The 22009-nt window shown below is 52.4% G+C and overlaps 1 protein-coding gene across 6 annotated transcripts; it reads right to left on the reverse strand.

Annotated features, from left to right (window-relative positions):
- Nucleotides 1-78: 78 nt before the first annotated feature.
- Nucleotides 79-21562, reverse strand: PRPF40B (pre-mRNA processing factor 40 homolog B). 6 transcript variants are annotated; one of them, XM_057701737.1, is made up of 26 exons: nt 21508-21562; nt 14628-14708; nt 13601-13744; nt 13226-13291; nt 12507-12534; nt 12254-12279; nt 12007-12117; nt 11597-11717; nt 11490-11514; nt 11058-11258; nt 10699-10828; nt 10551-10615; nt 9854-10018; nt 9646-9754; nt 9138-9288; nt 7951-8084; nt 7196-7310; nt 6956-7047; nt 2684-2800; nt 2315-2452; nt 2011-2106; nt 1690-1776; nt 1297-1474; nt 991-1052; nt 734-877; nt 79-647 (listed from the first exon to the last, which is right to left on the reverse strand). In XM_057701737.1, exons 2-26 carry the CDS (start codon nt 14643-14645, stop codon nt 555-557), a joined length of 2616 nt encoding a protein of 871 aa, XP_057557720.1. In that variant the 5' UTR covers nt 14646-14708; nt 21508-21562; the 3' UTR covers nt 79-554. The 6 variants fall into 6 exon arrangements, with proteins under 6 accessions (XP_057557720.1, XP_057557716.1, XP_057557719.1 ...); XM_057701733.1 differs by lacking the exon at nt 21508-21562 and adding exons at nt 16602-16666; nt 20826-20858 and having other exon boundaries at nt 79-877; XM_057701736.1 differs by lacking the exon at nt 21508-21562 and adding an exon at nt 16602-17060 and having other exon boundaries at nt 11645-11717.
- Between the last annotated feature and the right edge of the window lie 447 nt (nt 21563-22009).

The following is a 22009-nucleotide window of genomic DNA, read 5'->3' on the forward strand; positions in this document are numbered from 1 at the left end:
TGGGTATGCACCTGTCCAGTCCCCAGCCTGCCCCAGCAGCAAGCACATGGAGAAGACAAAAGAGCCACTGACCATGTTATAAATACTGTTATTTAAAAAACAAAACCAAAACCAAAACAAAACACACATACACTGGGCCCCAGGGCTGGAGGAAGGAGTGGTGGCGCCCCAAGGGCCCGGGCAGGCAGGAGCAGGCACTGATGCTAGAGGGTAAGGACCCCGCCCTCTGCCACCCAGGCTGTATCCACCAGCCTGTCACTCTTCCTGGGGGCCCCTTCTCACATTTTATCCACTGGCACCACCCACCCATATGGCATTCACCACCAACCGCTGGTCTGGGGCTGAGGGCAAGGACTGCACTAGTTGTCCGGGAAGTTGGGGGGACCCTTGAACACCACAAGCAACCTTGGGAGGTGCCAGCAATGGTGTGTTGGGGTTGGGGTTACTTGAGGAAAAGTGGACACAGACCCAACTAAGGAAGAAGTCTGGGGCAGACGGCGAGGGTAAACTAGGCCACGGCCTCACACAGACCCGAGGCAGGGTGGCTCTTCAGGTCACTGGTGGTCATCCAGCTGCTGCAGGAGTGTCCGCCGCCGTCTTTCCAGCTCACCCTCGCTCAGCTCGCTTTCTGATGTGTCCCAGCCCGTCTGGTGGAGCAAAGGCTCAGCTCACCCACGGCTTCCCCCACGAGGGCTACCAAGGCCTGGGCTGGGGCTGGGTGCCTGCCTCTCACCTTCTCCTTCTTGATTCCAAAGCCTGGGGAACGGTTAGGGAGCTCTGCATGCCGGAGGTCCCTGTCCTTGTCCTGTTCCGGTTCTTTCTCATCACTCTCCTTGCCAGCTTTCTCCTCAGGGTCTGTCTCACTCTCAGGACTGTTCTGTAAGAGCCCAGAGCCCGCCTCCTCAGTTCCTGTGGAGGACAGCCCGGGAGGCAGGTGAAGACAGCTCAGAAAATAGCAGGGCCTTGGATGGAAGTTCCTTCTCTACGCACCGACTTGTGTCTTCTCTTCTTGGTTTTCTTTTTTGGTTTCTTGGCTTTCCGGAGGCCATGATCTGGAGATAGAAAAATCCCCGCTAAGTCCCATGGAAAAAGGAAAGCCTCATCCTTTTCTCTGCTCATTCTTCACAGGCAGCGACCTGTCTGAGGAAGTCTCAGTCCAGTTTTCCTTTCTTCTCTCCATTTCCTGCCTGGGCAGGGATGGGAAGTTCTTACTGACAGGGGCAACCCTCCCAATCCACTCCACCCTCAGAGGGTGGGGCTCCCTGAAGACCACCTCTCCAGCTCTCAACTGCTTACCTGATCCAAGGAGAAGGCGGGAGGATGGGGAACCCCGTCCTCCAAGGGCAGCACCCCCACTTTCAACAGAATCAAGTGAGGAAGAGGGCTCAGATCCTGACTCCGAGGGGTTTCGCCGCCTCCGCTTGGGGGGCCGCAGAGATGGTGGGGGCAGCTCCTCATCTTCTGACTCAGAGCCCTAGGTAGATCAGCAGACACACGTCAGTGCAGAGGTTCTCTGAGCTCCAGAGGCCCTCAAGCCTGGGAACTGGGGACAGATAGGGGAATCCAGGACCAAAGGAATCCTCAGATCTCCCTCCAGGGGAGGTGACGTGGGGAAAAGCAAGAAAAGTGGCTCTTATTTCCCCCAGACATCCCAGCCTCACCCCACATCCTTTCTACCCGCCAACTCACTGAGGGTGAGTGGGAACGCTTGTGATGGTGCTTCTTGCCCTTTCTGCCGTGTTTCCGGCCTTTGCTGTGGAGGTGCTGGCATTCAGTCTGGTGGGGCAGAGGGAAGGATGAGGAAGGCAACAAGGTTAGCCCCAGGAAGGACCCTGCATCCTAGAATCAAGTTTTGCCTCCTCTGAGGTTAGGGCCTTAGGTCTATCCAGGGCACCGCAAGACCGGGAAAAGAGAGCCCCGGGGGTAAGAGGTTACTGAGGCTTCTGTTAAGCTAGCCTCAGGTGTTTAAGAGCCTGCGACAGATGCAGAGGACCAGAAGCTCTGCCTCACCTCCAGTACCTGCAGGAACTCCCGGAAGAGCCGGATCCGCTCCGACTCCAGGGTGATCTGCTCAAAGGCGGAGTCGCACACAAAGCGCTCACGGACCTTGAACAGGAGAGCACTGCTGATGAGACCAGCCCCAGCACAGCATGGATGCCGCCGTGAACACAGGGCAGGGCTGGGGCAGAGCAAGGAAGGGAGCCGAAGCTGGCCCTGAGCTGTGCTATGCCTGGGGTGGGCCCCCAGTGGTGGAGAAGCACTGCTGCCCTCAGGACTGAGGGGGTGGTGTTTGGTGCCAGGCTGCAGTCCTGACCTCTTCCCAGGCAGTGCCCAGCTCCAGGGCAGGCACAGCCTGTCTCAGCATGCTTCGAAAGGCAGCTTCCCTGCGCCGCAGCCTTCGTGCCTCCTCCTTCTCCCGCTCTCTCTCCCGTGCCTCTGCTTTCTCCAGCAGCTGAGGGCAGACAGGACAGAGAACAGGGTCACCCAGGATTGGGGGGGGGTGCCCCAACTCACTCAGACATGACTTAAAAGGTGGGAAGTTGGAGTCTGGGCTCCTACTATCATTCCCTGAGCTGGGGGTAGAGTCCCACTGGGGTGGTGAGTGAGAAGGAATGGAACAAGAACGAGGGATGAGTTCGAGAACGGAGCGCTGGCTATAGCCCCACCCGGCGCGGCCCCTCACACTATTGAAAGTCAGCTTGATGTTGCCTGCATCCAGCGCAGCAGCCCTCTTGTCAAAGCTTATGACGTGGGCGAAGTCCTCAAAGGCTGTGTTCACCTCCACGCAGAAGCCCCGGTCCTGTGGGCACAGCAGCGCATGAAGCAGGGGGCACCACAGGCCTGAACCTGAGGCTGGCTGGTCTCCAGGGCAGGCAGGGGTCAGACTACAGGATGCTTAAGTAGCCCCCTCCCCCGGAAGGGATCCACAGGACTGGGACACACTTGAGAGACCAAGTTGTCCAAACCCTCACCATCTGATAATTAAGCCTCCCGTGCCCATCCTTGGCTTGGAAGTCACAGGGAACTGGGGGGGCTGGATCACAGGGGCATATGTGCAGGGGGGGGATGTGTTCCCTGTCTAACCGATGCCTGTGTTTCTCACAATTAATTCTTTGTTCCTTTGGCTTAAAGCTTGAGCCCCTGCTGCTCAGTAAGTTCCTTGCATCTGCGGGTCCCACCGTTTGGCTATATTTATTGAGTGCTTACTATGTAACAGGTGCTGAGTGCTTCACACATATTATCTCATTTAATCCTCACAAAGCTGAATTTAAGCACAGGTCCTAGTTTCCTAATTTTATGCGGAAGAAGAAACCAAGGTGTAGAGGAACTAGAGCAGCTGCCCAAGGTCTTCAAGGCTAATATACGGCTGAACGAGAATTCTACCCTAGGTCCTTCTAACAACAAAGCCCCTACTTTTAAGCACTACACCCACACAGGTCACTTCGTCCAAAGGAGAAATAGAGGCCATCAGGTGTACAACTCCCGAACACTATTAAAAACACCTCACATTCTCAAAGTACCATGGACCAGGCGCTGTGCTTCTCACCTAAGCCTCACAATACCCTACTGAAGCAGAGGCTTAGGACAGTTATCTCATGTGGCCCAAGATGACTCAGTGGAAAGTGGAGCCACTTGGAGTGTGAGGTCTGGGGCACAGGCCCAGGTTCCCTTCCTCTCCCTCCACTCAGCTCAGCCTTGCTCCGGCCTTCCTACTGATGGCAGAGGCATACTCTTCTTACTTCTTCCAAGAGGACTTCCTCAACCCATGCTCTCAAGCCCTTCTCCTCAAACATACCAATCTCTCTTGCTTAGGGAATTGCAAGCTTCAGTCTCACCTCTTTATAGGCTGCTTCCATCAAGTATATACCTCACTTAACCTAGAACACCCTTTCCACACTGTTCTCACCTTCCTCAAGCTCACAACCTCTGCTTCTTTCCCTGTGTTTCAAAATCTTTAAATGCAGCACGAAGGAAAACAAACATTTATTAAGTCTACTATAAGCAAAACACTACAAATGTTATTTAATTTCATGACCGTGCACATATATTATCCCCATTTTACAGATGAGGAAACTGAGGCTCAGAGACATTATATAACTTGCATAGGTCTCATCCAATAAACAGCCAGGAGTTATCCAACTCCAAAGCCTGTGCTGCACTCACTCTACACTCTTCACAGACACTGCTCTGCTAGAGGTTGCTCATGTCCTAAGAGTCAACTCCAAGTCGCCTTCTTGCTCCTCACTCTTCTCGTCCTTTGTTCACCACTTCAGTGCTCCCCTCTGCAGGGTTCCCTCCTATCTCTGACCTCTCTTACCACCTCTCCTGGATGTGCTGTTCCCCTGAGAACAGCAGTTTGTCTTTTTAATCTACATTGTCCCTAGCAATCTCACTCCCCACCTCTCTCCTGATTTTCAGACCCATACTAGACTGGGTATTTCACAGACACTTCAAATTCAGTAGATCCCAAGAGAATTCATTTCCCAGGAGCCCCCCCATCCCATCCCCCACTCCCACGGATCTCTCCAAGGCCCTGATCTTCTGTCTTTCAGCTGTTCCAAGATCAGGACTCTGCATTACCCTATGGGATGTGAGGTACCATCACAGTCTGCCTGGCTGGTAGATGGCCTCCGGGAGCCCTGGGCTCATCTGCCTTCCATAGGCAGGAGCCCCAAAGTGGAAACAGGAAGGGGGATTATCTAAAGAAGACTCTTTCTCAGGTGTGGAGAGACAGGACTCAGCAAGGATAGCACTGCTACAGGCCTGTCAGCAGTACCAGCTGCTCTGTGGCTAAAAGTTGAGTCCAATAAAAGTTAGCTCTCCTTGGATTAGATATTTCTATTTTATATGATTATCCTATTTAAAATACAGTATTTGCTTTATTCCTCCCTGCCCCAGGTTGCTTTTGAGAATAATTCCCCAAATGGAATTCCTATTTTCTCCAGCCCTCTTCTTCCTGCTTAATCCTTACCAATGGTGCCATCAATGCACTCCTGCCATCTTCGACTCACTACTTCCTTCCCTCAATTTCACAAAAAAATCCATCAATTCTACTCCTCCGTGACTCTAGCCTACAGATTTTAAACTTTCTTTCTTGTTTTTTAACAGCAGAAACATTTTTTTCAATAAAAATCTTAGGTAGAACCTCAATGTATAAAAGAGAAAAAGTGGTTACACTTGAAAATACAGGAAGGAGCATAAAGTCCCCCACCCCCACCCGCCCCATCTGGCTTGTCCCACGGCACTGCTGAGGAGACCTAGGGAGTTTCAGAAACAACTGGAACAGCTTTGCTGGCCGGCCATCCCCACTGCCCCCGCCGGACTCACTCCCACCTAGATCACTGCAGCAGCTCCTGCCTGGTCTCCCTACGCACCTCCCACACTTCGAACCCTGCCTCCAGAGTCCACACTGCCTGGATTTTTCTACCAAATGGCCCCAGCAGCAGGGGAGCAGTCTGGGGATGAGTCAGAAGAGGATGACTCAAGCTCAGAATTTATCTGAATCACTTGCCACTATCACTTCTAGTATCCTAAGGCCTCAAGTCCGATCCTCCTACCACACCTATCCCTAAGCACACAAGCATTCTGGCTGCGAGCGCTGCTCTACACAACCACCTGGGCTTTTGCAAGACATCAGCTGATCACATCATCCCCCAGCTCCCCATTACTTACAAGCTAAAAGTCCAAATTCCTTATTTTAGCATTCAAGGAATTTTTAAACGCAGGGCTCTTCTTCCCAACTGGGGCATGTGGTTCCAGAGAAAGAGAGGAAGCCACAGGACAACATGATACGTCTTACCTAATGGTAAGTAACTTTAAAATATTAAGTTTATGTTAACAGAGAAGTATTACGGTATTAAAATATAATCCCTGCATAAATTTTTAAGGCAAAACACAGGACTTTAAAGAAATGTGTGTGCAGTGGGACATTCCTAGCTTTATTCTCAGACATTCTTCACCTCAGGTACCAAGTTACTCCCCTTGGTAATCAGGTGAAGCCTAAAGGAATACTCCTCATTTTTCAGATGAAGAAACATGCTCAGAAAGATTAAGTAATCTGTTTAAGATTACACAATTGTAACTGGTCAAGCTGGACTTTTACCCCTGCAGTCTGCCTTCACAGTCCTGGTCCTGACCACTATGCACACTGCCCCCTCAAACCCATGAGAATGGTCTTCACTTCCACAAAGAAACATACTTCTTTTTGTTATCTTTTTCTGAAACACGGGGCTCTCTTAGTCCATCACTCACTTTCCCCTGCTTTGATAGACATGGATATTGAGAATTCTCCAACATGTACGTGTGATGATAAATGGCAGGTGAATTCGTTCCCACGTCACAGAGGTGATAGAGAGGAGTGAGGATTGATAAGGAGAATAAGGCATCTAAAAGGCAGTGGCATCTCAGCTCGAGTTCACTGAATGACTTGCAAAACCAGCCTACTGCTGCTAGATAATCCAAATTTCCAAGAGACGCTGAAGATTCAGATTTCAATTGTAATCTCTTGATTTTAATGTTAGTAACAAATTCCAGATTTTTCTAGAGCTCTGTATAGGCGGAAGGAACATATCTATGGACTACCAGTTTCTGATCAGCCGTGCTTCTTGCTCCTCTTTGCTTCTGTGGCCCCTACGCCCAGGACCTCCACCCTCCTCCGCCTACCCATTCTCAGAGGTGCAGTTCAAACTGCAGTTCTTTTGGTTCTCTGTAATAACACCTGCCCCTCTGTATAGCTATGGTCATGTCTATCTTCCTATTAGGCCATGAGCGCCTTATGGGCAGAAATTGTATCTTATTCATTTGTGTGTCCCCAGTGCACAGTAAAGGATCACAGCAGCTATCTCCTGAACTGAGCTGCAATGCTCCTGCAGCACAGGACCTCTCGGGGAGTTCTGTCCTGGGAGCATGCCCTGCACCCAGCCTGCATCCATCCAAAACCCCAGGCCTCCCTCACCTTAAGGATGTCCTTAATGATCTTCTTCTCATCATGGAATCGTGCCTTCAACTCCTCCACATAGAACTTGAATAAGTCCAGAGGGGTGGAGCCTGCGGGGGAGGGAGGGAGGGGGGCCTGGCGGGCGGCAGCTTCCCAAGGCCTGAGGGTGGGGTTGAGGACAGGACCAGGGAGTGGGAGTGCAGAGAGGCTGGCAGGGCAGGAAGCCAGGCCAGAGGAGGGGGAGCCCGGCTGCCTTACCCGGCTGGCCCAGCATGTTGGCAAAGCGGACATCAGTGCTGACTGCTGGGTACAGCTCCATCCAGGTAGACATAGAGTGCAGCTGCCCTGTCTCGTGTAGCTCATCCAGGAAGGTCTAAGCAGGGAGAGGCCAGTTATAGGGAGAGTGAGAAATGGAGGGAGACAGAGCCAAAGACTGGGGGAGAAGAGAGCTGGCAGGGAGAGACAGGGACAACCCAGACTGAGGAAATGCAGGCAAGGGAGGGAGATGAAGAGATACAGATGGGGAGGCAGAAAGCAATATGAAAAGAGTGTAAACAGAAAGGGACAGACTTAAAATGAGAATGAGCAAGACTGGGAGGCAAAGAAAGGGAAACGTGCCTACAGCATTACCTTCCCAACTGTGCTACAGCCAAGTAACCCCCACCGCTACCACCACCAGTGCCACCTCCAAGCTGGGGGACAAGCTAGCTATGCCTGTCTGGTTCCCCAGTGAAGGGAAATAAACTTGGTCTAGCTGTCGAGCCATGCGTGCAGGGTGCTCTCTGCTGGCAGTTTCTGCGTGGTGCAGACATCTAGTCTCCCTAGAGAAGCAAAGCCCAGGGTTGAGGGGACTCAGCAGAAGCAAAACTGCAGGCACAGAGAGGCCTTGTAGAGCTGGGACAGGGCTAGGCAGAGAGGAAACAGTGGGCCTGGCTGAGAGGAGGCAAGGCATGGGTGAAGAAGTCATGGTCTGGGGCACAGCTGAGCTCTGATCCAAAAGGTGCCAAAGATACCTGGAAGGCCTCCCGGTTCTTGCGCTGCTGGCGCCGCTCCCGAAGCCGGGCGCGCTCCCGCTCCTCCTCCTCCTCCCTCTCCAAAGCTCGGATGTGCTCCTCAAAGCAGATCAGCGCATCTTCCTTGTCCATATCTAACCGCAGGGAGGAGGATCAGTGGGCACCACACCAGCAGGACACCCTCTCAGACCCAGCACCCCCAGTGCTTCAAAGATGCTGCCCCTGTAGGTGTCGGGGACACCTAGGGTGGTGGGGTTAGGGGAGCAGGAGACTATGCAGGAGAGGCTATCTGAATGATGGTTCTTGAGGAGGGTTCATTGACTGTATGAGAAAAAATTAGAAGTATTCAGCTCTTGTTAATTTGGTTACTATAAGTCATCATATGAAATCAGTTATCTCAGGAGCTGAGGTTTTACTTTTTATGGGACTGGGAATCAATCAGGCTTTGATATAACTTCAGAAGGTGAATATCATACGATACTGCCAGGGACGTCCCTGATGGTCTAGTGGTAAAGATTCCGTCCTGCAATGCAGGAGACAGGTTTGATCCCTGGTCAGGGAACTAAGATCCCACATGCCGCGAGGCAACTAAGCCTGCACGCCTCAACTAGAGAAGGCTGTGTACCGCAAACTATAGAGCCCACGTGCCCTAGAGCCTGTGTGCCCTGGAGCCCGCGCACCACAATTACAGAAGAGAAAACCCGTACACCACCATACTCCACAACTAGAGAGAAGCCCGTGTGCCACAACAAAAAACCCCGTGTGCCGTAATGAAGATCCGATGAAGCCAAAAATAAAAATAAAATAAATATTAAAAAAAAGATATACAGCCAGTGATGACAGGCCAACAACAGCTTATTGTAACCACTTAAGGCCCATCATACCAAGACAATTTAAGACCATATTCACATGAGCTACAAGAATCACCTCCAAGTCTTCTGATTCCTTCCCCAGTGCTCTTCCCCCCAGGACACACATTGTTTCAGGTCAACGATGGACCCCAGTGGGAGAAAGGCGGTGTCCTGAAGCATTCTGGGATCTCTAGAGTCCAGAGAGGCTCTGGACTGAGTGCTGGGGACCCCTAGACGTCCAGGAGGGCAGGAGGTGCAGGGGAGTGGTGGGAGGCAGGTGGTAGGGGTCAGTGCGGAAAAGGGAAGGGAGAGGAGGGCGTGGAGACCCAGGCTTACTCTGCAGTTGATGGTCCTGAGCAAAGCTGGGGTTATCCATGAGGTACTGCTGGGCCTGGGACCATGTGGTTTGGAAGTTGACGCTACTCATCCCATCCAGGATGCTCTTCAGGGCCTGGATGTTGCGGCGCCGGAGCTGCTTGGCCTGTTCCTAGGGAGCCACAGGGTCAGGGTGAGGCAGGGCAGGCTGGAGCTACTCAAGTGGGCCTGGGCAGAGGAACACCTGGGGAAAGGCAGGCAGCTCGGGAACTCTGGGATGGCCAGACCTGAGGCCTTCACGTCCCCGGAAAGGGGAAGGAGACAGGTTATAGACCAAGCCTTTGTCCTCCCACCCCCAGAGTTGTAGGCCCAAAGCATACATGGAGGACATATAAGTGCCACACCAGCTTCTGAGTAAGGAGCTAGGACCCTGGGGCAGTGGGAAGTGAATGGCTGGGTCCACGGAAGCAAAGACATGGAATGTCTAAGATGAGACTGTGGCTGATGGATCCAGCCCAGTAACTGTTACCTTCTCCTTCTTAGCCAGGAAGAAGAGGACATCATCATAAACCTCTTTTCGATCCCTCTCAGGGACCACAGCCCAGACCTCCAGCTCCCCAAAGGTCTGTTCTGCCCGCCTGTGGAGCATATGGGCTGTGAGTGGGCAGGCAGAGGACACAGACAGGGCCCACAGGTTCTCAGGGTTCCCAGGCCCCACCCCAGCCCAACCCCCTGACCGGTAGCGGGTGGTGGAGGTCATGCGCTCGTGCTGCTCCAAGAAATGCTGCAAGGTCTGCTTGGCCTCCTTGGCTCTTAGCCGGGCCTCTTCCTTTTCTTCCTTCTCCCGCTGCGCCTTGTAGGCATTGAATGCCTGCTTTTTCTCACTCAGTTTGGGCAAGGCACTGGGATGGACAGGGTGGGAGGCAGGTGGGGACAGAGGAATCAGCCTGAACCACGCTGCACAGCCCACAAAGCAGGCGTACTGGGGCCAGGTGTCACAGAACTGACTGAGGTGTCCATGCACGGGCACAGCAGGCTGCAGGGGCTCCAAGGGCACAGGGAGGCAAGACAGGTAGGTCTCTGGGATGTGGGGAGGAGTGAGAAGCAGTGAGGGGACAAGATGGGGCTCTAAGACACTGTTAATACTGGACCCTTTTGCTTCGGGGTTCTCAAGTTGCAGTCAGGCCTCTGCCCTATCCAGCCCCGTCTTTCCCCAATTAATTCAATTCAAATCAATTCAATTCAACAAGCATTTATTGAATGTCTCGTGTCAGATCCCTTGCCCCTCCTTCTCCCGAAGGCTCTCCAGCTTCCCTTTCCCAGTACACTCACCCATCTATCACTCTCCTCACTCTGGCCCCCTTGGGGTTTCCTGGGGAGTCCCTGGCTCAGCTGCTCCCATGAACAAGGTCTGGAGGGCCTGCCCAGACCTACCTGTAACGGGGGTCGGTGACCACCATCTTCATGGCCTGTTCCCACGAAGCATTGGAGGGGACAGCCTGGAACGGAGCAGGCGGGGGTCATGGGGCCTGCCCATCTCCAGCCCCCTCCATGCCTACCCTGGGAACCCCACTCTCAGCACCTTGTCCCTCAGCAGCTCCTTGAAGGCCTGCTTTGCCTTCTCCCGGTTGCTCCAACTGAGGCCAGACCTCTCCGGTTCTGGCTTTGCTTCCTCTTCCTCCTGCTGTGGTGGCTGATGCTGTCCAGCAGAACTGGGGGGCAAAGGGGACTCAGCCACAGGGTGCCCCAGTCCCTACAGCTTTCAGTGCCCTGTGAGATCAGAACACTCCCCCTTGCTCCCCAGGGAAGCCCTTTTTCTGCTCCTCAGAGGTCATGCCCAGATCTTCACATCTTTCCGGAGAAACCTGGCAGAGGTCAAGGGTTGAACCCAGCTGGGAGCCTGAGGCCAGTGTCTGGAATGCCATGGGGGGCAGCCCTCACCTGCTGGGGCCCTCCTCCAGCTGCTGCAGGAATCCCTGCTCCAGGGGCTGGGCAGCCTCTGACACATCGCAATCTTCACTCCCACCTGGCTCAGGTTCTAGGAGGCCCGTGGGCACCAAGATGGGGCCAGGAGGCACAGGTGGCGGGTCAGGCTGTGGCTGAGGAGGCTGTGGCTGTAGTGTCTGTGGCTGCTGCTGTTTCCTGCAGGTGAGCCGGAAGGGCAGTGTCCAGTAGAGCAGGGACTGAGGTGGTCAGGGGCTGGCTGGTCTCTCTGTCCTGTGAAGGACTGGGGCCACAGCAGACCACTCCACAAGGAGACTGAGAGCTGGCTCTTCCTCCCACAGAGTAGGGATCATGGGGAGAGGCCACCCCCACCCCTCAGGTGGCCCCAAGTGCAGGTGGATAGGCAGGCAAGGTGGGCAAATCACTCACCCTGCAGCCTCTTGTTTGACTAGAGCTGCAACAGGAAAGGATAACATGGTTAAAGGGTAGCAAGGGCCATGCCCCAGAGCCCCTGCCTGGGCCCACCCCCTCCTCACCCTCCAGGTCATCCAGGTCCTTGGGCCGGGTCCAGCAGGACTCCTTACTCTGGTTGTTATAGTAGTAAGGTTTGCCTGTGTCCGACTTGTACTCTTTCCAGGGACACTGGGACAGCAGGAGCTGTAAGAGGATGGGCCAGGGAACCTCAGTGGGCTGGGCATACCTTCCAGCCACAGTTGGGGGAGCTAAGGGGATCCAGGAAATAGGGTACACAGGAGCGTTTAGCTACCACCCCGGCCTGGCTCAACATGGGGGAAGGTGGACTTCCTGAGAAGCTAGGGAGGTTGGGGAGTGGTCAGGGATCTTGGGATCAGAGGAACCATGTACACGGTTAGAGACTCAGGGGAGACCAAGGACTTGGAAGGGTCAGGGTAGCTGAAAGGAAGGGCCAGAAAGCCCCACTCAGGACCTCCGCCTTGGACTTGAGCACGCTGGGCTTCTCCCACACGGACTGCTTGTCATCAGCATTGTAGTAGTAGATGCGCCCGTCAGGGGCCACATGCTCACTCCACAGGGCCCTCTGGGGGAGGGGAGGGGGCACAGAATGGTGGTCAAGGCCCCTTTCCCAAAGCTGCTTCTTCTCACCCCAAAGATTGAACCATTAGCACCCCTTTTCAGCCTTTCTACCCAGAGAACCCTGAACTGAAAGCACTCACCGGAGGACCTGTCCCAGCCACAGCAGCTAGAAAAGAAGCCAAAGAAACATATTAAGTCCTTGCTCCAACTCCTATCTCATCCCCATCTATTATTCCTCCCTTATCCCATCCCCAATAAATAGCCCCTGGTCCCATCAACATCCCAGGATCCCTGGCACCCCAACAGGCATGATCCAGGGTGGGCTCTAGTCCACGGTCCCCTCTCCCCTCCCACCTCCGAGCCTGGGGGGGAACAGACCCCCAGAAGACTCACAGCTGGCGGTGTCCGCACCTGGAGCCGTCTGCCGAAGAAAGAGGAGGGGGAAGGGTTGGGGCCAAGCCCAGTGGCCCCCAAGACCCAGGCCATGGGGGATGAAGAAGCAGGCCAGGCCAGGATCCATGTGTCCCACTCCCAGGGATCTCTGCTCCCTAACAGACATCCCCCGCCCTCTGGGCCACGTCTCTAAGACCCCAGGAGGAAATTGCACAGCAGCTCCGTTCTTCATTTTCCTCAAGTGAGAGTGTTTTGTTGAGTCAACCGTCATGGTCCATCTCTTCCACAGTGAACACCAAATGCCACATCCTACCTAGACTCTACTACACTGAACAACAGCACAAGAAGGTACAGCGAGATCCCCAGGTACTGCTGCTTCCTCCAGAGACAAAGAAGATGTGAAGAGGAAATTGTATTCCAGTGTCAACAGTGCTAACTCTGTGAGGGTAAGCAGCGTCTGGCATGAATGTGTTTCCTTAAGGGAGCGGGCATAGTAGAGGGAGTAACAAGAGAGAATGTATGTGCCTTTGGGGACGAGTGAGAAACCAGAAGAGCCGAGTACATGGTTGGACTGGAGAGGACTCAGTGTGGGGAGTGCAGCTGGGTCAAGGGTGGGTGCGATGAGAAGAGGGAGAGAATGGAAGCCACGTCCCTGTACTCCAGGTCAGAGCCAGCAGGCTGCAGGGCAGAGCCTACTTCCTGTCCCCCCGAGTGCTTACCGCTGCGGTGACGGGCACCGCTGGCATCAGCATTCCTGGCATCATGGGTGGTACCATTCCTGGTATCTACGGATACAAAGAAGACAAAAACCAGCTACCGAGGTGAAGGTAAGCACAGGCTGTGAAGGGTCCTGAGAGATCCTGTCGGGGCCATGACTCTAACATGGGCACCTCCTCAGGCAATCCCCAGGCTCTGGGCTCTCAGCCGAGCCTCAGAGTGCTCTCCAGCCATTCAGCAGACAAATCCACGTGGCCCTGGTCTCACGTTCCCTCCCTCCCCTCCCCAGCTTCTCAAGTCCAGATATCCACTCTCATCTCTACCCACAGCTAAAATGACAGGGTTTTCTGAGGCCCTGGTGCAGGAGAGAGGATTACCTGTGTGAGTGGTGGTGGCGCCCCCATTGGTGGAAGCATTGGGGGCATGATGCCAGGTGGCATGGGGGGGATGGCTGGTGGTCTCTGACTCATGGGGGGGAGCCCCATTGGAGGAAAAGGTGGGGGGATTCCTGGAGGAGGCATCTGGAAATGAGGAGAGGAAGAGATCCTGAGCAGAGAAGACACTGCTCTGCACCTGTCAGGAAAGAGCCACTCAGCTCCCACCCCAGCCCTCCACCCCGGCTCTGAGACAATTCCACGGTTTCAGTTTGAGAGGCAAGAAGCTGCCTCCCTCTTCACCACTGAGACTGATAATAGGGGGTCCTCTGGGTGTAACAGGCAAGCACACAGCTTCTTGAGAGGCAGGGACGGGAGAGGGAAAAGGGGGTGGAACTGCCACCAGACTGCGACCAGAAGGCTCCACCGCTTCAATGACTCTCCCCAAAGAGGCCTTTCAGATGCAGGGCCAGAGGCAGGTATCCAGTCCCAGATCCCCCAGTCCCCTGCCTCCTACCCCTTTTTTTCCCAGCCTGATGACCACCAGTTGCTATTCCAGCCTGACTTCGTGGCAATATTTAAAGAATACAGACAAGGGGAATTCCCTTGTGGTTAGGGCTCTGCACTTTCACTGCTGAGGGTGTGGGTTCAATCCCTGGTCAGGGAACTGAGATCCCACAGCCACGCAGCTCAACCCCCCCAAAAAAAGAATACACACAAGGAGCAGTGAAAGAGAAAGACAGCCCCACACTGCCCTCACACTAAGGGGGTCTTTCCCCGTCCACTTCTCCTTCCCCCAGCCCCCATGTGTCCCAAGGACAAAAGACAAAGGGAGAACTGTCAACTTTATGGACTGAGAGCTTAACAGTAGCTCCTCCCACCCCAATGCCCAAGCAAGACCATCCCTCATCCAAGGGCAACAGAAGGGGGCATTACACAAAACCATACTGGTGATGCAGCAGTGCTAGGGACTAGGGAGTTGGGGGTGCAGGCTGGAAAAGCCAAGCCCAGGGAAAGACATAAAACTTACGAAGGGTGGTGGCATCATGGGGGGCCCCGGTGGGAAGGGGGCAGGCGCTGCTGGGGGCCGGGGACCAGAATCGGGAACCGACTGTTGAGGGAGAGAAAAGTCATAGGACCCAGGATGGGCAAAGAGATGGGCTTTTACAGAAGGGAAGTATAGGGGTGAGGATGAAAAAGGAGCACAAAGGTCAGAGGAAGGGTCTCCAAGCCCAGTTTCCTGCTCACCCTCAGCTCTGAGCCTTGGGTAGCCCTGCTCTCTCTTCCACCAGCCCAGAGCTAGCTAGCTGAGCCCCTTCAATGTCATCTTTATTTTGGAAGTTTCCATTTTGCCAAAGCCAAGAAGAGATGGAGGAGGCTCTACAACAGGCACAGACGGGCTCTTCCTAAGGCTTTTCATCCACCCTCCTGCCTGTGGGCAAGGCTGTGCTTCCCACAAACCAGTCAAACAGAGGTCTCTCACCCCCAAAGCACTCAGGGAGGAAGTGGCCTCTTTTCTTGTTCGCCTATCTGAATTCACCCAGTACAGAGACTCAACCCAAAGCCCTCTAAACATAGTCGCTAGTTCTTCCTAAGTACTAGTTTCCCTAACTCTCCTCTCTTTACTACCAGCCCCCTACCCTAACTGGCCTCATCTTTAGTCACTCACTCACTCTCTGACATCTTCCATTCCCATTCCCTCCCACTTCTCTTTAGCTCTACTCCCTCGCCTCCGACTCAGTGGTCATCACCTTCCCTACAGATTCTGAACTCATGTCCCAATGGATGAGGCTCTGAACAGCCACAGTCTCCTTATTCTACATCCAATGTCTAGGCACATCCCCTGCCTTAGTTCTCAGCTTAAATATCACTTGCTCTAAGAAGTCTTCCTGACTCTATTTAAAGCACTTCCAATTTATTCTGACCCCCTTTTTAGTTTCTTCACATATATAATTTCGTAGTTATTATGTTTGCTTGGATATATGTTTCCCCATACCAGAGGGTAATAACATTCCAAGAAGGCAGAGATCATCTATGACTTGTTGAAAACTGGAGTCCTGGTACCTGCCATAGTGTCTGGCACATAATGGGTACTCAACAAATATTAAGTGAATGAATGAACAAATGAAGGAACAAATCCTCTTTATACAGAATCTTCCAATTCTAAAAATTCACCCTATAGATACAGCCCTACAGGTGTGTACAAGGTTTTCAGATCAGCATTATTTGTAAAATCAGAAGACTATAATCAGCCTAAATATCCCTCAGTAAGGAACTATGAAATTCTACATAAACACAAAATGGAATACTATGCAGTCATAAAAAAAAGAATGAAGAGGCTCATTGTCTTGATAGGGAATACTCTTTAAGATACATAAATAAGTGGGGGAAAAAAGCAAAGTGCAGTACAGTTTTATTACCTGAATAAAAATCAGAGACAAAAAATGACACACAAGAAATGAGAATGGGGACACAGGTGGAAAGGAGAATTCTCACTGTTGCCCCTTTTGTAACTTTGAATATGACTATATTTACCCATTCAAAAAATTTTTTTAAGTAAACTAGGGCACAGAGATGCAGCTAAAAGGCTCTGCTCTTCCTCCTCTTTGCTTGGAAGGTCGTGGGGTGGTAGGAAGGAATTCCATGGAAAGGTGGGCGCTGGCTCACTGCTGCCCAATTTCCCTACTTTCCCAATTATCCCCTATGGTGAGAAGGCTCAGCATTTTAAATGCTTCTGATCTCTACCTTTAACAACATCTGTCCTTCCTCTCTTCCCGCCCATCTGGTCCTAAGAAGAGAAGGGTAAGTCAAACTGCTTGGGTCACTTTTTCTCAGGGTTCAACTGCTCTAAGCCCTGTATTCAGACCTGCCCCTGCCCCCTGAAACTTTCTTCCATGTGGGAAGTCAGAAACCAATCAACATGGGGGGAAATGCAATTCCCTGTGCCACACTTTCCCACCCAAGCTGCCTCAGGATCCTCTCTAAACTCCCAGATGCTACGTACCATCTTTGGGTCCTACCAGGCTCCAGGGTCACCCATCTCAGAGACTGGTGCCACCATCCATACAGCTGTCCAAGATAGAAACCTGTGAGTCACTCACCACACCTCCCTCTTTCTTGTCAATACATCAATGAGTCTTGTTAATTTTACCTCCTAAAGATTTCCTGAATCTATCTGTTTCTCTCCTTTTCCTCCTCCACTCCTACCAATCCCCTTTTTTCATCTGATCTACTTCAGTGGCCTCCTGACTGGTCTCCCGACATTCACTCCAACCTCAGGCCATGTTACTCTCCTGCTTAAAACTCTTTAATGGCTTCCCACTGTTCTTAGGCTAAAGACCAAAACCCATGCTCAAGGCCTGGGAGGCTGTGGCAGGTTTGCTTCCCAAATGCCTTGCCTTCCTCACCCATGCTGAGCTCCTTCTCTCAATCCTCCCACTTCAGACATCCATCTCTGCCTGGGGCAATCTTCCCTCCAACCCCACACACCTCGTCTACACAGCCTTCATATCTGGCAGTCACCATGTCTTCAGGAAAGCCTTTCTCCAACCCACTGGACTAGTCAGAGCCCTCTTTTACACACTCATACACCATGTACTTTCCCCTTCAGCAATTATCCACTGGAAGTTTACAGTTATTTGTACAATTATGATTGCATTATTATTTTACATGGCAATAATAAAAAACATGCTGCCAATTAAATTATGATACTCTACTGATTTTAAGATGCATCTTGACTTCAGAAATGTTAAAATATGAGTCTTAGAATCAATGAAATATCTGATACCTCCACTAGGCTGAAAACTCTTAAGGGGCAGGGGCTTTGTTTCTGCTTACCCCAACATCCTATGCCCACCGTATTTTCCTCACCACCCCCTACTGGCACCCAGTACGTGTTATTACTTCTTGACTTGACGACTGAACAGTCTTGGCAGGCCCCACAGAACAAAGCCATCAGTAAGGGCTAGCAGTTATTCAGGGAACACAGAATGTCAGGGCCGGAGGGGACTCTGGCAACCCCCCTAGGCAATCCTCTTTTTTTTTTTCAGAAAAAAAACTAAGGGGAAATAATTGGTCCCAGGGCTGGATCCAATCTGCCCTCCAGCCCTACTCCCTTAAAAGCACAGTCCTTACCACAGGAAGCAGGTCTTTTTTTTTTCTTTTTTCACTCTAGCATATCCCCTGTGACCCAAGTGGTTAAAACAGGAATGTTCCAATATTTTCTTGCTTGAAAACCAGTGGTGGGTCCCTATTGTCCACCCTACAGAATCTCTCATCTAACATTCAAAGCCTTTAAACAAGACCCATCCCACACTCTTCTTGGCTCACCCTGACTCAATGGCTTCTCTCCTCCTCTCTGCACAGAAACTGTTAGATTACTCCATGTGTTTCTTTTATTCTGCTTTGTCTCTTACATTGTTCAAGATGATCCAATAGCCACCTCCTTCAAGTTACCTTTATGACTATCCTCTACACACTCCTACCTGTGTTCCCTCAGGATAAATGCTGCACTACTTTGCACAGAGTGACATGCTACTCTGTGTTGGGGGTTTCACATGGGACTGCCTGTCTCCCTACTCAGGTGGGGCATTTCCCTACATTTAAGATTGAGTTTTCTCCTTTTAAGCCCCCTCTGGGTGTGTAGTCAGGGCCCTGCACACGAAGTACTGTAACAAAATGCAGACTCATCCCTAAACTTATTTTTGCATACTGTAATATCCTAAAACAGAAAAATGTGTGTGTGTGTGTGTGTGTGTGTGTGTGTGTGTGTGTGTATGTATGTATGTGCACATGTACCCAGGTACATTTGTATAAATTCTCTGGGTAAAAGCTGACTGTGATGTAAGAGAGAGGCAGTTGGGCAGAGGTCTGTGTGGCTGGGGAAAATGAACTAGAACCAAATACTGCCATGGGTAAACCTAAACAATTTAAAAAATTAACTGTATATGACCATCTTTAACTTGGAATGGAGACCCCTGGCCAGGATCCAGATACTAGCCTGTTTTGGACAGCTCCCCACAGAGGACAGAGCAATGGAATGAACATAAATTACTATGGAACTTCCAAAGCCCTCCCTTCCCTGAGCCTCCCCTGTGTGATGTGTACACTTTCTTTCCTGAAACACCACTGCCCCTATCTCACTTGCTGCTGTGCCTATACAACTTCAGGTTTTATTACACCTCTGGGTGAGAATCTGAAGAAATAAACTGTGTGAGAGGGGCATATAGGAAAGAGGGCTGAAAGAGAAGCAGATCATGTATCGGCCCTGGAACAAAATCACATTTGTGGGCTGGGGACGGACAATGAAGAGATAACCGATCATCTGATCATCATGTGTTCACCTGGGCCAGTTGAAGGATTTCCCCCCACACACGCCCTGCCAGATACAATCAATTCTTCTCAGCCTCCACATGTGAGGGACATCTCAGAACTGAAGATTCAGAAGAAATAACAAAAGGAGAAAAGAAGACTGGGGAGACAGAAGAAAGAGAATGGAAAGAGGGAAAAATAACAGCTAATAGCTAATATTTACTGAGTGCTTATTATGAGCCAGATACCATCGCAAACACTCATTTAATCCTTGCAACTATCTTAGAGGTTATTATCCCCATTTTACAGATAAAGAAACTGAGGTTCAGAGAGATCAAATAACTTGACCGAGATTCCAAGAGATTAAATGGCAGAGGCAAATCTGGAATCCAAGCAGTTTCCCCCAAATCCTGTGCTTTCAACTACTCCACAAAGCGGCTTCCCAGCAAGGACCATGGTGCCACAGGTACTTCTCACATTCAAATTCATTCCTCTGTTTTCTTTTTACCCCAGTCCTCACACAATCTGAAATCCTCAGACAGCCAGATGATCCCAAGGTTGGCCAGGTCTGAATCACTCCCTGAAGGGATTTGTGCTGGAAAACGAAGGCTGGGAGGCACACCTCTCAGAAACAGGTAGCCATCATCAAAGAGAAAAGTATCATGGAGACTGAGAGGCCAGCTGATTACCCTGTGGTCTATATCTATCTGCCGTCCTTCTTCAGCTGCCCCAAACAGCACCAGCCTCTCGCTCTGTTTTCGAGACCATGCTAGTCCCCACTCCCCTGTACCAGCCTTATTATTCCTCCTGCTACCCAAAGATACTAGAAAATATCTTCCGTTGCTTCTCTCTGATCCTGCCATCTCCTCATCACTCTCCCTCTGATAAAGAGAATGTTACTTCTGGTCTTCATCTTTCTTGGGTTAGGTCTCAACCTCCTCCTCTACTCACAGAGTTCTCCCATCCCTCCAGCAGGATTCCAGAGGCGCTGGCTGGCCTGCCCCAGCCTAGCTTTGTGCCTACCATCCCCCCACATCCCTGGGGATTTTCTGCAGCCCCAGCTGAAGGCCTAGCCTCCATCTTCATCGTTCTTTCCTTTGCTTTCCCATGGCCTAGAACCCACTCTCCTGACCCCTCTCCTCAAGAACCACCGCATTTGGAGCAGAGAAAGATCTGGGATATCATTCTCTTGCATCTTCCTTTTTTATTTTTTTTAATCAATGGGAAATCTGAGGCCCAAAGAAAGGTAGTGACTTGCCCAAGGTCACAAAGAGTTGTTACAGAGTTTGTTGATGGCAGAGCCAGGGTTAGGACCAAGGGGCCTCTGCTCTCCCATTTCTTGGACTATCCAGCATTGGGAGGGGGCCGGAAGCCTCTCTTTCCTCAGGAGACAATGCCCACTCCTCACCTCAGGAGACAATGCGGGGAAGTGAAGGAGGGAGTCTCCAAGAGGTCTTACGGGGCACCCAGGGCTTCCAAAGGGTCCAAGCACTGAGGCGGAGGAAGGGGCATGTCGCACGCCAAATATCCCAGGAGGGGAATCTGTGGCCCCCAGCTTTCCCCTAGTCCACCGGTTCCCACATCTCTCGCCCCTGTCTTCTTTCCCGACCTTTCTCCACAAACGCACCCTTCACTTCATCCGTTCCTCCTCCTCCTCACCCAGTCCCACAACTCCAGTTTCCCTCAACACCCCCAACCCCCCACCATTCTCCATCATGGCCTCCCCCGCCCCTTCTCCCCCAAATCCCCGCCCCCTCCCCCCTCCCGGGCTCCTCTCCGTAACCCCTCATTCCCCTCGCTCTCCCCCGGGGTCCCGGGTACCCCCAGCGGCCTCCCCGCCACCCCCGGCCCCGGCCCGGGCCGCCGGGGGCGCTGTGGGACCGTCCCGGGCCCCTCCACCCCCGCGCGGGGACGTTACCATGCCAGAGCCTCCGAGCAGCTGGGCCGGCTCGGCCCACCCGCCAGTAAAAGCCGCTCTGATTGGCCGGCCGAAGTCGGGAAGGCGGGGCCAGTGGGGGTCGCACCCCTTGGTGGCCGGGGCTCCGGTCGCTCCCGCCGACCAGCCGGGTCCTCCACCGGCCCGGAGAACCCGGGCCCGGCCCCGCCCCCGGCGCGGAGAGCCAGGCCCCGCCCTCGCGCCTCTGGGTCCAGGGCCCGCCTCCCGGGGGGGCGGGGCTCGGGGCGCGCCTGCTCCGGGCTCTGACTGACGGTCCGAGGGCTGACGCCGGGCTGCAGCCCCGGGCCGGAGTGTGGGTCCCGGCCCCTCAGCGCGCACCCGCGACTCTCCTGCCTTCCCGCCCTTACAGCCGGCTTCCTCCAGACCTACGCCCGCCGCTTCTCGGCCTTCCCGGCTCGACTGCATGGGCGCGCCGAGCGGCTGGATACCTCGCGCTCGCTCCCAAGACCAGAGGCTGGACCCAAGTATTCGTTTAGAATATGCGTTTTTCGGTTCGATGAGTAGTGATTTTTAGCACTTTAATTAATTCACTCATTCAACAACTACTTATTGAGCACCTGTTACGTGCCAGGAACTGTTCCAGGCACTGGGCAAAAAGCAGAAGGGAAAAAAAAAAAGCAGACAGATCCCTGGAAACACCTACCCTCGTGCGGCGTTACACGTGCTTCTCACGTGACCCCAAAGTTACTTCTTTTGAGATTTGGCTCCCACCGAGTGGTGAAATCTTCAGGCGAGGCCCGATTTATTTTAGAAATAAAGATGTGAGGTAAATATTATGTTGTACAGATAAGGGAATTATAACCTAAAGTATTTAAGACTGCTGAATGTCTCAGGGCTAGTTACTTACAGAGCTCCAGGCATACGGGCGCAGAAAGGTCGAGCACCTTCCTTCCAAAACCCGTGTAAAGGTGTCTCTTCTTCTTTTTCTTTTATTCATCAACACTTAGTTGAGCCCGTGCTCTTTGCTTGGTACTGTGCTAGGTCCTGAAGATACAAAGAACTCTCACCTGGGTACGATTGCAAAGAGCTTAGAGTCTAGCAGGGGAGAGGTAGGAAAATAACCAACACGAAGTAGAAGTCCTAAATTAAAGGTGACAAATGGGAGGAAAAGAAGAGAGAGTCATTGTTGGGGCCTCTGTAGAGAG

This window comes from Hippopotamus amphibius, chromosome 12, assembly GCF_030028045.1.
Source record: "Hippopotamus amphibius kiboko isolate mHipAmp2 chromosome 12, mHipAmp2.hap2, whole genome shotgun sequence".
Taxonomy (NCBI): domain Eukaryota; kingdom Metazoa; phylum Chordata; class Mammalia; order Artiodactyla; family Hippopotamidae; genus Hippopotamus; species Hippopotamus amphibius.

Coding starts and splice junctions, on each gene's coding strand:
- PRPF40B (XM_057701734.1), bottom strand. Junction 12,118..12,253: donor TGGCTGGGACAGGTCCTCCG/GTGAGTGCTTTC, acceptor CCCCTCCCCCAG/AGGGCCCTGTGGAGTGAGCA. Junction 11,515..11,596: donor GGACCTGGATGACCTGGAGG/GTGAGGAGGGGG, acceptor TTCCTGTTGCAG/CTCTAGTCAAACAAGAGGCT.